This window comes from Diceros bicornis, chromosome 20 (genome assembly GCF_020826845.1).
Source record: "Diceros bicornis minor isolate mBicDic1 chromosome 20, mDicBic1.mat.cur, whole genome shotgun sequence".
Taxonomy (NCBI): Eukaryota; Metazoa; Chordata; class Mammalia; order Perissodactyla; family Rhinocerotidae; genus Diceros; species Diceros bicornis.
Genome location: NC_080759.1, coordinates 10,174,102 through 10,189,667, shown reverse-complemented (window position 1 = coordinate 10,189,667; position 15,566 = coordinate 10,174,102). Strand labels below are relative to the sequence as shown.

General features: G+C 40.9%; 1 protein-coding gene across 7 annotated transcripts in view; it reads left to right on the top strand.

Moving 5' to 3' along the window:
* MAST4 (microtubule associated serine/threonine kinase family member 4) overlaps positions 1-15,566 on the top strand; it is a 545,073-nt gene that overhangs the window by 364,146 nt on the left and 165,361 nt on the right. The window contains exon 1 of one of the 7 annotated variants that reach the window (XM_058563946.1): positions 11,989-12,550. The exons of 5 other annotated variants lie outside the window; for them this stretch is intronic. In XM_058563946.1, coding sequence (XP_058419929.1) covers positions 12,459-12,550 — 92 coding nt within the window. In that variant the 5' untranslated portion in view covers positions 11,989-12,458. Of the gene's footprint in view, positions 1-11,988; positions 12,551-15,566 lie in introns of those variants that run through there. One more of the 7 variants, XM_058563944.1, reaches the window with a different exon arrangement.

Genomic DNA, 15,566 nt, shown 5'->3' with positions numbered 1-15,566 from the left:
GCATACATGAGTTTATATGATTGTAATCATACCATAGCTATACTTTTTCTGTTGTGTGTTTGTGTGTGTGTGTGTGTAAGATTAGCCCTGAGCTAGCATTTGTTGCCAATCCTCCTCTTTTTGCTGAGGAAGATTGGCCCTGGGCTATCCATGCCCATCTTCCTCTACTTTATAGGTGGGATGCCTGCCAACAGCACGGCTTGATAAGCGGTGCGTAGGTCTGCGCCTGGGATCCGAACCTGCGAACCCTGGGCTGCCAAAGCAGAGCACGAGAACTTAACTACTACACCACCAGACTGGCCCCTCTGTTGTTTTTTTTTATATGACATTTTACCATGCTGTTATATAATCTATAATGGTCATTTTTGGTGGCTGCATAATTAGTAAATAAGTCATTTACCCTTAATGCCTATGTGGAAGATAAGAGACGGTAGTATCCACATCAGGGACTGACAGCCCTTTCAGTGGAAGGTTTTGCACTTTCACTTCTGGTTTTCTCTCATGAAAAGGGGTGGGGGATGGTGTGATGGCCAGCACTCTTTGGGAAGCCCGTCCCAGGTTCTGGTAGGTAGCGTCATCCACTAAACTAGGACTCCTGTGGTCGTGGGTGGGCTCTGCTCAATACCTACTCCTTGTACGTGTCTCTAAAACTTTCAATCCTCTTTAAAATGTAAACTTAGCTGAATAGCCACATCTTCAACATTAGCAACTAAAATATTAATTCTTTGTTAAACCCTTAGATGGGATTGGTTGACTGTGGAATAAGAGCAAGATGTAGGAATAGGCATTTGCCAAAAAGGAAGAGAAGTTCTAGGAGAGGAGATGGACAGAGGAAGCTGATCGTCAATCATTGCTTAGATCAGCTGTGCCTGTTCATCTTTGCAACTCCTCCTAAATGAGATGGAAGGTTTTGCTGTAGAAGTTGACATATCTGAGCCAGGAGCCCCAGGCTATGAGGTGGAGCCAGCAGATCGCAAGCCTTGAGCACTACTGCTGTGACACTCTCAATTCCCATCTGTTCCCTGCAGTGGGAGTGTGTGTTGATCATATCCCCAAGATTGAGTTTCCAGCCTCGGAAAAAGGTCACCCTGCCTTGAGTTCTTGTTTTTAGCCATCTTTACAGGGGAGACAAAGTAACACTTTACTTCAGCCATACTTATTGTCAAGGAAAGTAAAAAGCTAATAATGTTTTTTGGTTCATTTTTTAATGAACCATTAAAATCTACCAAAAAAATCATAGACTTAAACTTTTATTGTTCTTTTTACTAATCATCATGAAGATTGTCAATAATGACAGTGCTTTACAAGACAAATCATCCAACTAATTGACAAAAGGCAACATGGTTTTGGAAGCATCCCCCTAGGGCTTGTGTGTAGAAGTTGGAGAAATAGAAAAATAACAGATGTGGGTTTTTTTAAACTAACCTTAGAAAGTAATGTGCAGCCAAGGATTCTGCTGAGTAGCTACTGTGTACTACGAGCCATACACAGATGAATAGTAACTGTCCTTGCACTTGGTGAGCTTAAAGCCTAGTGGAGAATTGGACCTATAAACACACAGTCCTGCTGTAGTAGAATGACTGCCATAGAAGAGGCACGTACATCCGTAAAATTCATTAGAGATCCAGGAGAAAAAACACATATGTCTGCAAGAGAAAGTCAGGCAAACTTTGCTGGAGAGGTAACCTTACAGCTCATACTTGAAAGATGAGGAGAAATTTTCCAGGCAGAGGAGGTGGAAATTCTAGGAACAGGGAACAGGATGTGCAAAGGCAGTGAGGTATGGCAGAGCTACTGTGTCTGGGGAGCTTAAAGTAATTCAATATTTCTGACAAGTACATATTTTATTGTTATTGGAGCATAAACCACAAGAGGACACAAGGGGACATGTGTCAAAGGATGAGGCAAGAGAGATAATAAGGGACCACGTCATAAAGTATTCCATTTAAAGAGGTTTTGATTTTCCTATGAAGAACTTCTCCAACTTGAATGCACATAAGACTCCCCTGGGCACTTGGGTAGAATGCAAATTCCTGGGCTTCGCTCCCAGAAATCCTAAATCCATGAGTGTGGCGAAGCCTCCCCAAATCTGCATTTCTAACAAGTACTCTAGGTAATTCAGTGATGGTAGTACAGAAACCATACTTGAAGAAATATTGCTAGAACAGTGGGGAGCCATTGAACTTTGAGAGTAAAATGACTGTATGCACATGTTGGAGCTGGGCAGCTTTGGAAGACTAGTTTGGAATGGGGAGTGGGAAGGGTGTTGTATTAATCCAGGCAAGAGGTAACAGAGGTGTTAGGGAGAAAAAGTTTTACCCTACCCCTCTTGGTTCTTTTGGCTGGTCTAATAATTAAATTGACAGAAGACAGATTAAAAGGAGAAAAAAAAAATTAATTTCATATGTATGGAGGTCTCTTAGATATGGGACCCAAGAAGTGACCAAAGAAGGCTGTGTATAGAGCTTTAACCAAAGAAACAATAAATTTGTGAAGAACTGACAGGACGGAGAAACTTAGGCTTGGGCACTAATTAGTGAAGAAGCAAAGTTTGTTTACACAACTTGCCTTGCCCTGAATTCCCTATCTCTGGCAATAAGGATGTCTTTCTACCTTTTGGCACAGGGAGGATACCTTTCACATGGGAGATTCATTTCCTGCTTTCAGGGGGCCGGAGAGCAGGGTCAGAGTCTCCTTCTTGCATTGGCTGTTTCTCAAGTAACTTTAATTCAAAATAATCAGTATGCCACTTGGGCGTATTTTGGGGCAGCCTGCCCTGAGCCCCATCAGAGGCCATAACCAGGGTGTGGCCAGCAGGAAGAAAACATGAAAATCTATTGTTCTTTTATCATTTCATGTACAGTGAAACCTTACCCAGTTTACTTTTCTCCTGTTTTCTAATTTTTCAAACTAGTGTATTTTTCTGCCACTTTTAAGTGAGATTTGCTCTACCCTCTTCAATTTTCTGTTTTGCTGTGTACATGTCATCTGGCCTTGGTTTTCTTTTATCCTTGGTGTATTGGCATTCTTTATAATTCTTTATGTACTTTATTTCCTAGGAGCGACTGGTAGAGATAATTCTGTTTCATATTGATATTCATTCATCACCCATCTGTGCCTTTATTGGATGACATGATTGGCTGTTGTTATAGCTCTTATTAACTGGAATAACTTCTTTTTGAAAGTTTGTTGATCACTATGAACTTGAATATGGTTGTCTTCTATGACATGTATGACAATACATTGGTTCAAAGAATATTTCCATGGTTGGTACCAGAAACTTGGTCTTTGCCTTTCAGTCGTACGGTCTAGCTAACAAAGACAGTAAAATCTGAATTATCTAGCCTCATAGAAAATAACAAGTTTGTGTGTGTTGGGGAGAGGGGAGAGGTAATCCCAAATTGTAGCTAATACAATTCTTTGAAGTTAAGAACATCATTTTTTACTGTATATATATTTGGCTAATATTAAAATTGAGCTTGCTTTTTAAGAGTATATGATTTTTCTGAGCAAAGGAAGAAGAAAGCTGTCATGTACAGCATAATGTAGTGAAGCAGGTCTGGAATTCAAAGCTGCTCACATGAAATGTGCAGCCTGACCAATGTGTAAATAATAACATATATTTATCCAAAAACAAAGCACTGTATGGATTTATAACCCAGTCAGCTTTGAAAATACTCATTTGCCCAGTTGCCATAGCAGGTAAGGATTTATGTCTAGAAAACAGAGATTTTTCATTTTCATATTGTAAAATTCCTGGGAGTAGGAAAGACTTCTTTTTAAAAGCAATTTTAGTATCTATTTCTAAGGTTTGTGGAGCTTTTACATATGCATTTTATTGTGTTTGTCAAAAAATGTCAATCAAATTTTATGAAACTATCCAACTAAAAGTGTGTATTACTAAGTTTGTAAACTCTTCGAAGTATTCTAAAATTCTCAGGAACTTGAACTTTTAGGTTATGATAAAAAGATACTGTCAAATTTGTGGCTTATGGAAATTTAGTTTTTTTTCTAATTGAAAATAATATAGACTCGTTGTAAAAAAATATAAAAAGTATGAAGAAGAATAAAATCAACCATAATCTCACACTCATAGATGTCGACTAAAAATACTTTGTTTAGTTCCACCTTTTTTATTCATATAAATTCATATATATTATATTTTAAACAATTTATATCATAGAGCTCCTTCTTAAACATCTTTTTCTTTTTTTAAACATTTCAGGAGCATTTCCCATTTATTACATATTTTTTTTAAACATTGTTTTAGTTTCCTCTGGCTACTCTAACAGATTACTAGTGTAACAAAATCAAAGTGTACTGAAATCAAGGTGTCAGCAGCGCTGAGCTCTCTCCAGAAACACTAGGATAGAATACATTTCCTTACCTTTTCCAGTTACTAGAGCTGCAGTCCTTCATTTCTTGGCTCATGACCCCTTCCTCCATCTTCAAAACCTGCAGCATAGCATCTTTACTTCAGTGTCACATTGCCGCCTTCTGTACTCAAATCTCTCTCTGCTTCCCTCTTTTGTGTGTGTGTGTGTGTGTGTGAGGAAGATTAGCCCTGAGCTAACATCCGATGCCAGTCCTCCTCTTTCTGCTGAGAAGATTGGCCTTGGGCTAACATCTGTGCCTGTCTTCCTCTACTTTATACGGGATGCCACCACAGCATGGCTTGACAAGCGGTGCGTTGATGCATGCCCGGGATCCGAACCTGTGAACCCTTGGGCTGCCGAAGTGGAGCGCACTCACTTAACCGCCATGCCACCAGGCTGGCCCCCTCTCTGCTTCCCTCGTATAAAGATACTTAATGATTACATTTAGGGCCTACCTGGATAATCTGGGGTAATCTCCTTGTCTGTTTAATCACATCTACAAAATCCCTCTTAACATATAAAGTAACATGTTCACAGATTCCAGGAATTAGAACCTTGGATATCTTTGGAATCTGTTCCATCTACCACAGTGGTCTTTATTGGTTTTATAATATTTCATTTTATGGCTGTTTCAGTATTTATTAACAATTGCCCTTATCTTGTACCTTTGGGTTTTTTCCCCCAATATTATGCTATTATAAGGAATTCTGAGATTAATTTCCGTATGCATAAACCTTTGTGCACATACTTGATTATATTTGTGTAAATTCCAGGATGTCAATTTATAGTTCAAATATATATTTCTGTGTGTATATTGTATGTATATGTGTATATATGCAATATACATTTGTGTGTATGTGTCTGTGTAGAAGTAATGTATGTGTCTGTGTGTGTGTATTTCCATTCTCCACATTGTTTTCCGGAAAGTTAGTGGAGAGAACTTATCTCCTTGCCCTTTTACCAGCATATTCAGTATTATCTTTTTTTAATCTTTGCCATTTAAATGGGTAAAAATATCTGATGTTTTAATTGCATTTCTACGATAACTAGAGTGAACACTTTTCATGCCTAACATCTTATTTATTCTCCTATGAATTAATATTTCTTTTAAAATTTTTTTGGTATAAAAATGACGTAACAATAGATATAGATACTAAAGCTTACTTGAGAACTCCATAGCTAAAAAATTTTGTGCCTTCATCGACATATTCTCCTCTGATCTGTGGAATAATTTGGATCAACTTTAACAATGGAATAAAATTCTGATTGTTACAGAAGCACATGGTTTCTACCTCAGTCTGTATATGCTCCCTATGTGGTACTTTAATGGAAACTTACCTCTTAGTTTAATGGGATAATTTTCCATAACTTTAGATGTCTGATCTGGAAAAATATTCAAGAAGAGAAGAACTGATAAATTAACCTTAATCTTATATTACAGAAAGGTCTTAGTGTCACCTACTAAAGGGCTAAATATAACTACACTGACCCACTTAAACCAAATTGACACTCCTTATAATTGCACTGTAATTGTAAATGTAAACTTAGGAGGTGGATGAGAAATGATGTACTTTAGACGCAAGCTTCTGGATCAAGAAACACCATGTTCTTGAAGTTAACTCCAGATTGAGAGTCTAATGCAATGATTAGTAACTGAGGGTCACTATTACACTCAAAAAGCACTCAGCATTTCATACAAACTAGGTATGTACATATACATGTATACGTGCACACAGCTGCATATGTTTGGTCTCTATTTTCTGAGATTTTGAAATCTGAGACAATAGACCTGTGTAACACGTACAGCGTATATAGATAATGGAATAGACTCATGACACTCAAGAATAGACAGAAAAATCTTTTTAAAACATATACAAGGTGAGTCTTCAGAATATCGGGATTCTAGACCTAATTTTGCTATCAGGTATCTTTCTAAACCTGAGCAAATCCCTCTTCCCTTTCTCTCTTGTCTTAACATTCATCCTGATGGGTGTATTGAGGATTTAAAGATGAGGAAGGTACAGCCCTGCCCTCAAAGAGCTCTTACTCTAAGGAGACTGATCTGCAGACAAACGGATTTTGATTTGATACAGTGGAAGAACCCTTTTCCTGCAGGAGCTGTCAGGAGCAGAGCCTAGTAGAGGGATACCTAACCCAGTGGGGATAAGGAGGCTCACAGGAAGGCTGCCTAGAGTAAGTGGCAAGGAAGTTTGGTCTTAAAACAAGATAGGAGTTAGCATTCCTGTTTGTCAGATGAGGGCATTCATCTCCAAGCCTTGCTCTCTCTGCTCCGTAATTGAATTGCCTAGCTCTGTTAGAGGCTAGTGCTCTGTGTGGCTTATTGATGGATCTTCCAGACAGTTGATTTAGAATGGAGAGACACACTGATCGCTGGCTCTCTCCTGGTAGTCTCCTTCCTACAGGATGACCCCCTCCAGCCTTGTATGGATGACATACGTACCTTTTCTGGCAGCCTGTCCAGCTCCTCTCCCAGGGGGTAGAACTCCGTCAGAATAAGCTGAGGGGTTCTCCCAGGACCTTCCTCTGCATAAAAGTCAGAGGATGGACTGCTAGGGTGATATGCTTACAAGCAGTAGTTATGGAACTCTCCTCAGTCCCCTGTGCTGGGCTGCCATCATGCATGTTCTATTCTACTTCCCTATCATACAAATCAAGGAGTCATTAATTTAGGAGAAAAGCGCTTTGTTTCCCACATCTATCTGTTCTCTCCTCTCAGATTTTATCAAGTTATTGTTATTTGCTACATTTTCTGAGCCTCTGATTCTCCTGGGATCCAGGGAATATCTGAGGAAAGCGTTACATTCTCTTCCCATTCTGGCCAGTCTTCAGCTGTCCTTTTCCCTCTTGGAACCTTATCCTTCACCTGGCCCTTGGGAATTGTGCAGTTTTCTGCTCAACCTAACAGGAAAGATAAATCAATTTAATTTTGTCTTTTTTGTTTTCTCTATTCACTTTAGAAATCTGAATCTCTCTTACTTTGTGATATTTTTTTAGAATTTTTTAAACATTCCTGAGTCGATATAACCCTACTTATTTAAATCTGTCTCTTGGTTTTCAGCATTCAAATCTATCCCTAGAAGTTAATTTTCATTGATCTTTTTATCTTCCTTCATATTTTAGTAATGTGAGCAAAAAATTTGCTTAATAACTCTAGAAGAGATTTCTTTCAATCTGCTCCCCATTGATGTGACTTTCTTCACATTTCTAGCCCAGTCTTTAAACTTTATTTCTTAAGATGTGCAGTGATTACAAGGACTGCTGCTTCAGGATGGGCAGTTTGCTATTCACACTCCTAGAGTGAAACTCTCCAGACAGCATTTCGAAGGTGATCCAAGTAGACCAGTAGGTGTGGACAGCCTTGGGGAGGTAGTCACTTCTATGCTCTGAAGATGGGAGTAGACAGAGGTCAAAGTTAATTTATAGTAGAATCCCCAGCCCAGGCCAAGATCAGGTAGAACACATTTGGAAACTCAATATCAACCCCACTTTCCTTAGCATCTTCTCATTGGATGTGGCCGTATGGCCAGAGTGTCAGTGCAGGGAGCTGACAGCTTCCCAAACCTTATACCTACACTGGAAAACTTAGTCTCCTATACTGTCTAAACTCAAGGCAAGGCTCCAGGGATATTATCTTTAACACTTCTGTGTAGGGTGGAGGAAAATTCTACTGAATGGGCATGGGTCAGAGGCTGAGAAGTAGAGCGGAGAATTCAAGTCAGTGAAAAGGACTTGGAATATTTTATATGTGGAAGGGGGATGAATAGTGAAGAATTTGACCCTTTCTTAAATACTCATTTTGTCCTAAGCTAGCATTTCAGTAGTGTGACAAGCTTATTTTTTAATCCCATTTACCTTTCTCTTAAAAACAATGGCAGATTATATCATCCTGATTCAGTGAATGAGCATTCTGGATCACAAAGCTTGTCCATTGCTGTGTAGGCTTAGTTGTTGGGCAGTAAGTAGAAAATCTTGATGAATATCTGTATATTGACCTAGACCAACTATAGTCTTAAGAATTTCCAATAATCTCAATTCCCTCTTAGTTCTGTAGCCAGAGTTTTACTACATTTGCAACTAAACTATACTCTAGTTTCTGCCCATATAATTATTTTGTCTGTAGGAAAATGTCAGTAGTTCTGACAATTTTAATTCTTCTATTTACTGACTGCATTACTTTGTGAATCATAGGTTCCCAAATCAAGTCAAACGGGTTAGAAGAAAAGTTACACTTTAATGCCACACCTATTCTTATCTTAAAGGAGTGTGGGAATATATTAGCTACTTTCACTATATTAACTAGTTCATTTCTGATTCCTCATGCACTTTACCTATTTATTTTTTTAATTTTGGATACAATCCAAATTCTACCAAGCCTTTTTTAAGTGCAAAAAACATATTAAAGTATACATAGTTAAAAATACTCATATCTTTACCCATCCCTTTGAGAATCTGCATGGTAGATTTCTCAAAATGTACAGGATTGGAGATAGTAATGACATCTGTTGCCCACAGGCCAGGATATGCATCATTCAATCAAGAGAAGAAATAAATGTTTTATGTCATCGATTTATCCATTTTAGTTGCTATTATCTTTATGGGTGTTGCCCAAATACATAGGCTTTTCTAGAAGGACCATAGAGAATACAACAGTTGGGAGGTACAGAGTCTTCAGGTCTTGAAACCATCCAGAAACTTGAGTCCCACTCACAGCATCTCCTTCAAGTTACCTCTACTCCAACACCCTTACAGGAAGTGCTCCCTTGTTGTTTCAGCCCTTTTTATCTTTGGACCCAAAGACTCTTCCACATTGTAGTTATTTCAGTATTCGAGGACAGCTGTCACTTGTTTCCTAAATGTTCTCTTCTCCACTTTCAACACAGAATTCCTCAACCCATAATTTATATAGCACACTTTCAAGTCCCCTTTACCATCTTGATTGCTCTTCTCTGGGCAGCCTCTAATATGTAATTATCCCTGTTAAACTCAGATACCTAAAACTGAGCACAAAAATTATTCCCTGGGCTTATTGGGGATTGAAGGGAGGGGGGATTCAAAGAGAATGCCCCTTGGATTTGCTTGTGACATTTCTTAGATCCATGATAAGACCTGAGGAATGTTTACACTTCTGTTTCCAGTTATAGAATATAGATAAAAATGAGTCAATAAGAGAAAGTCTTTAGAATTTAAAAATATCCTCATGGGATTCTTAAGAATGCAGGATTCTTTGAGAAAATAGTTGACTTGTTAATACTGATAATTTCAGGGCATCTTAAAGAATAGATACCTGGGCATCTGAAGTGTCTCCATTCAAAAAGCATTTATGAAATGCTTATATGAATCAGTAACTGTCAGATTTTGGAAATACAGAGATCAATAAAACATGGCTTTAGCTTTGAGGAACTCATAGACTAATAGGGAAGACAGCCATAAACAGTCAATTATAATACAGTGTGACCAGCAGCTCAGTACAGGCATGTTCGAGGTAGCATGAAAGTGGAGGGCACCATGTGGGATGCCCCCTACTCCAGTCTTACACCTCTCAGCATGGTATTCTTTTAGCTTCTGTCTATTGTGGACATTTATGTACAGTGTATACTAGATACTGCATGAAGGGGTTTATGTATGTCATCTCATTTATGTTTGTCAACCTCTAGAGGTTGGTCCTATTATGGTCACCATAAAAATGGGAGAAGTAAGCACAGATTAAGTGACTTGCCTAAAGTCACAGTGACTGTTGGATGCAGAATTCAAATCCAAGATTTTTGCTCTTAACCAATGCTCTATGCCCCCTTTCTTGGAGGGAGCCTTTATCTAGAGCCGTGATCTCAACCAGGAGTGATTTTGCCCCCAAGGAACATTTGGTGATGTCTGCAGACATTGTTTTTTTTTTTTTTCACTGAAGAATTAGCCCTGAGCTAACATTTGTGCCAATCTTCCTCTATTTTGTATGTGGGTTGCTGCCACAGCATGGCTGATGAGTGGTGTAGGTCTGCGCTGGGGATCTGAACCCGCTAACCTGGGCCACTGAAGCGGAGTGCGCCCGACCTAACTACCAGACCACGGGGCTGGCCCCTCTGCAGACATTTTTGATTGTCACAACTGGCATCTAGTGGATAGAGGTCAGGGTTGCTGCTAAACACGCTCCAATGCAGAAGACAGTTCCCACAAAACAGAGTTATCCAGCCTAAAATGTCAATAGTGCTGAGGTTGAGAAACTCTGCTTTAGAGCTTAGGTACTGTATTTGTTCTGGCCTATAAAAAGTACCTTTTTAATACTTAATACATTTTTAAAAAGAAGAGATGGCTTAGTATGGGGCAAAAAATACTGGACCAAGCCCCTAAGCATCTGGTCAAGTGTATTTTGTCACTTGCAAAATGAGAAAATATTGCCTTCTTTCTCTATCTTCGTCTACTTCAAGGGTCTGAGCAGAGGCTCTATGAAAATGTGAGGAGATGATGTATAAGAAAGTCCTGTATAAGAATTATTATCAGCAATTCTTAGATTCCTTGGGGTCTCTGGGTCACAAGAAGTAGACACAGAGGACCCCATGGTGGACTTCTCTTATTTGTTTGCCCTCCTCCCTTGTCAGCTGACCCCCTCATAGTCACCCTCATATTTCTCTAAGCAGTTTGTTCCCACTATTTACTGGATGAACCAAACTATTTTTTAACAAGTGACTTTTGCTTAAAATTTTTTTTTTTAGTTTAGTATCTGTTGCCATATTACACCAGATTTTGGGCCGTTACTTTAAATTCTAATTTTTTCTTTATATACTTTTACACAGGCATTTGTGGGTTTGGGGAGTTATTTGAATACCATGCCTTTCTTCAAAATGAATAACAATAACATTAACTCAACCTCCCCTTCATTCCTTCGTTTCAAGCTCTAACCACTTGGAAGGAAAATAATTCTAGCATTTGTTAAATGAATGCCAGCTAGTGTCTTTACAGGTAATGGCTGACCATTCCCTAGACAGGTCGTTGCAGCCAAACAGGTGTCTACTCTAGTAATTTATCAAGTGGCTGTAAACGCGTAAATTTAGTTTACTGAGGTTTTAGGTGAGCGTGACATCCCATTGGCGTGCTTTTCCTACACCACAAACAGCGTCTGGGGAAAGAGTTATTACTGACTTCCTTGGAGTGTTTTATTGGTGATCCATTCTGCAGTGAATCACAAACCAGCCTTCAGGTGTGCGCGACGCACGCTTCACGGTGTTCCGGAGCCACCACTCGATTTATTTATTTATTTTAGGGGAATGATCCATTTGGGGCTGCGGGCCGGGGGCGCGGCGGCGGCGGCGGCGATGCTCGGATGCTCGGTGTCCCGGCCTCCCCGGGGCTCGCACAGGTCTCCGCCTGCCCCCTTTCCCATGAGGCCCCGCTCCTGGGAGTGTCTGCCCGGGGAAGGGTCCGCGCGCCCAGCCCCTTCCAGCGGGAGGCGGGGAGGCTGCACAAAGGTGTCCGGCTCGAGTCCCCCAATAGGCCAGTTTGCTCAAAGTGCTTTTTGTAAGTTTCCGTTTTTTGAGGAGGCAGAAGACGAGGAGCCTTTTCTATTTAAATTCCTTTCCTTGTATGTAGATACCAAAAGGAAACTCAGCACTGGGCATGTTCGGATGTTGAATGGTTTTGTCGATAAGCAACAGCCTCCCGGAACCAAAGACTTAAAATAGTCGTCTCCCCCCTCCTCCCCGCAGGAGCTGCAAATGGTATCTGCCAAACAGATGACAAAGTACCTTGGACTGAATCACACACAGACAGCATTTTGAGCAGAACGCACGGCCCAACTCTTGTAATGACTGTTTGCAGCTGGCCAGGGTTGACCAGGAGAGGGCAAACCTAAGAGGAAATAAGTTTCCCGAACCTCGGAGAAATGGCTGTGTGCTAATTAAAGGCTGGGACGGGTACTTCTCAGATATGCTCCAAGTTTTCTTGAGGTCACAGTTCACAGCACGCTTCCTCTGGAGGGAGTGAGTAGATAATTGGGATCTTTTTTTCTTTTTTCCCCCCTCCCCGTTTTGGCCTTATGGCCTTGAACCCGCAGTGAATTGAAGAGAGAAAGAAATGGATATGTCTGACCCCAATTTTTGGACTGTGCTCTCAAACTTTACTTTGCCCCATTTGAGGAGTGGGAACAGGCTTCGGCGGACACAAAGGTAAAAACGGGGGAATCCTTTGCCTGGAGAGGGAATGCTTTGGTTTCTGAGGCGCCCGACTGCCGGAGCTCCCTTAGCAACTGGGGTTTTGTTTATTGGGTGACAGTTTGAAAAGTTTATACCCTGCCAGGGGGGCACTGTTTCAGGTAGTCCCTCCTGCTCTCAGATTTCCTGGGTAATTCTGATGAATGTGCTTCCAGAGTTCTTCTTTTGAAATGTGGATAATGGGACGTTGAGTTGTGAGTGGTGGGGAGAGAAAAAGGGAAGGGGGAGGAGATACTTTGTCCTAGTCTGTCTCTTTGATCTAATCGTGTTTATCCATTTCGCTTACCCAGACCTCAGGGCTTCTGCCTCTCTTTGTAGAGCCTTTCAGATGTTCCCCTCTATTAAATATTTGACCTTTATAAGATGCAGATGTACAATGCAAAGATAGCTCAACTTAGCCTGTTTCATATTGTCTGCTTAAAGAGACAGGTCTGCATAACTTTGCCATTTTGTTTTTTTTACTGGCTTGCTGACATTTATTTCTAATAGGGGACTGGCCTTTTCACTTTGTAACATATATTTGACAGAATTAAGTGGGGGGGAAAAAGACTTCAAAAATCAAGGTGAAGCTCGTGCCACAAATGAAAGGCAGGTCAGAGTTAGTTGCTGACAGTTGGGTTGAGAGAATGTGATTTTAAAGGGGGTGTTTCTCCTCTCTCCACATTTGTGTCCAGCACAGGGAGGTGGCATTATTGTGGTTTTAGAGGGGCACACCCTCTGAGTTGTGTAAATACAGATTCTGTTTTTCTTTAAAAGTTGCCTTGCACGTACACGTGAACATGCATGAGAGCAATGGTGCAGTCAATAAACAGGATGCTGGCTGTCAGATTTGGGGCATCATAATCTCTCTGCTCCAGTGTTCAAAGAACACAAGAAAACGGTTCCTTCTGTCGGGTTATACCTATAACGTTTTGTAGCGTAAATGCAGATACACAATACTTTGGAAGACTTAGTAATTTTTCCTTTTGAAATTTCCCATGGTATTTCCTACATTTCAGAAGTGTTCTAGAATACTCTCACATGCCCTGTTTATACACACACACGTACACATATGTAAAACACATACATGTACATGTGTGATATCATGGAGATTTTAAAGTCATGCTTGCTTTTAATGCAACTTGAACAGTGTTTGTGCCACTAAACCATGCTAGATTCTAAAGTGCCTCTTAAATAAGGTGGCTATGCTTTTATCATTCTGCTATGTATGTTCAGAGACATTCTCTTTTGGTATTGGTCATTTTTGTTCAAGCTTTGTCATCCATGTACCAAGCCCCCAAAACAACTAATCAGTTGAAGAGATTCATGCTGTGTGTAAACAAGGCCACTGCTCCTCGGGGCGGTACGTCCTATAACTTCTTACTTTTTCAGTTTGTCAGGGGCCCTTAAATATTAGTCTGAGTGGTGTTGTCCTGGCTGTCATGCAGTCTGTGCTCTCACTAGAGCCACTTCTTGGAAAAATAAGTCTGCTCTGGCATCACGCCTGTGTGTCTGAACCTGACAAGCGGCTAGAGCCTTTCTTCCCCTCACCCACCTGTTGATAGTATTATTGAGAGAGTCAAATGCATGAAGAATTCTCAGGTTGGTTTCACCCTGGCCTTCCAGCAGTCCAGCCTGCAACAGTCCGATTCCAACAGCTCACGCTGGCAGAGAGCCTAGGTTCTAAAGTAACCTGGGTTCTTCCCAGCAAAGTGGGAGAGTGTGGGAGGGCTGTCTCCACTCCCCAGGTCAGGGACCCATATCTTCAGTTTGGTGAAACAGAGAGGGAGGTGGATTTTCTTCCCTCCCTTCTAAGAGTAAAGGTTGTCATAGCCTGTTTGTTACTGGGGATTTCCGGGATTCGTGGAGTTTGGGAATATGTGTCCTGAAGATCATCTACATACATCTACTCATTGTTGGTCTCAAAGGGCCAGCACTACTTTATATTTGTTATGTAGGGTAGGAAAGATGAAGGGCGGTGTCCTCCTCTCCAGGACAGTGTATGTGGCTGTTGTAGTCTCCTGTTATACACTGATCAAATCTGGCTCTATGTCCTTCCCTAAGGACATGTAGCATATGCTTACAGTGTGACTCTTCCCATTCTGTGACCTCCCTTAACTGTTCTAAAGTCTGTCTCCTCCTCCAAGACCCACGTTAACACTGTTCCTTACATGGCTGATCGGTTTACCCAAATCTGTTCTTTCCAAAGGACCTTGCCATTCCCAAGCTGTCCTCTCCTTTCGCCAGCTTCATGGAGGGTGTGCCCAGTGTCCAGGCGAGGGTGCCTAGCCCTCTCCCTCATTTGGACATGCCTTAGCCCTGGGAATATCTCTCCTGCCCAAGCCTAGCTTCCTTTCCACACACTGGTTTTGTCTGATCATTCCTTTTGTGCATTTGATCCCGGCTATTTGTTCTGATTAACGTTGTAATCCAGAGAATTTCTTCTTACCCTTTTCTTTAACATCAACTTCTTGCATCTATCAAAGAGTAAAACCCAGCTTTGAGCCTGTGAATGAGCATCTTAGAGCTCCTAGGGATAGGATGTTTGTACCACTTAGACAAAAGAAAGAGAGGTTGAATGGTTTCAGACTCTTCCCTTAAATCTATGTTATGGTAGAGATTGTCATCATGGAAGCCTTTTGGTTTGCTCCGTCACATCTGCCTTGCCCGTTCAGCATGGCACTAGTTTATTGGTTTGCCCTGTCACAGGAAAACTTGGAAGCTTTCTCTTTCAACTCAGAGCCCTACCTGGGCCTACAACTCCCTGAGTTCTTGGGGAAAGGAGCCTACAGAGTTAATTTGAGGTCTAGATTCTTACACAGAACTGATGAACTGAAAGCCTGGGTTCCTTGTGCTGTGTCCCAAAGACGATATATTGTTTTTCTCATTCTTTTTGTCTTGACAGACATTGGGTTGCAGACATTGGGTTGTCTGGATGCACACTGACTTTGTCTGCTGTTTTGCTGTAAAGCTCACATGTTCCATTGGAAAC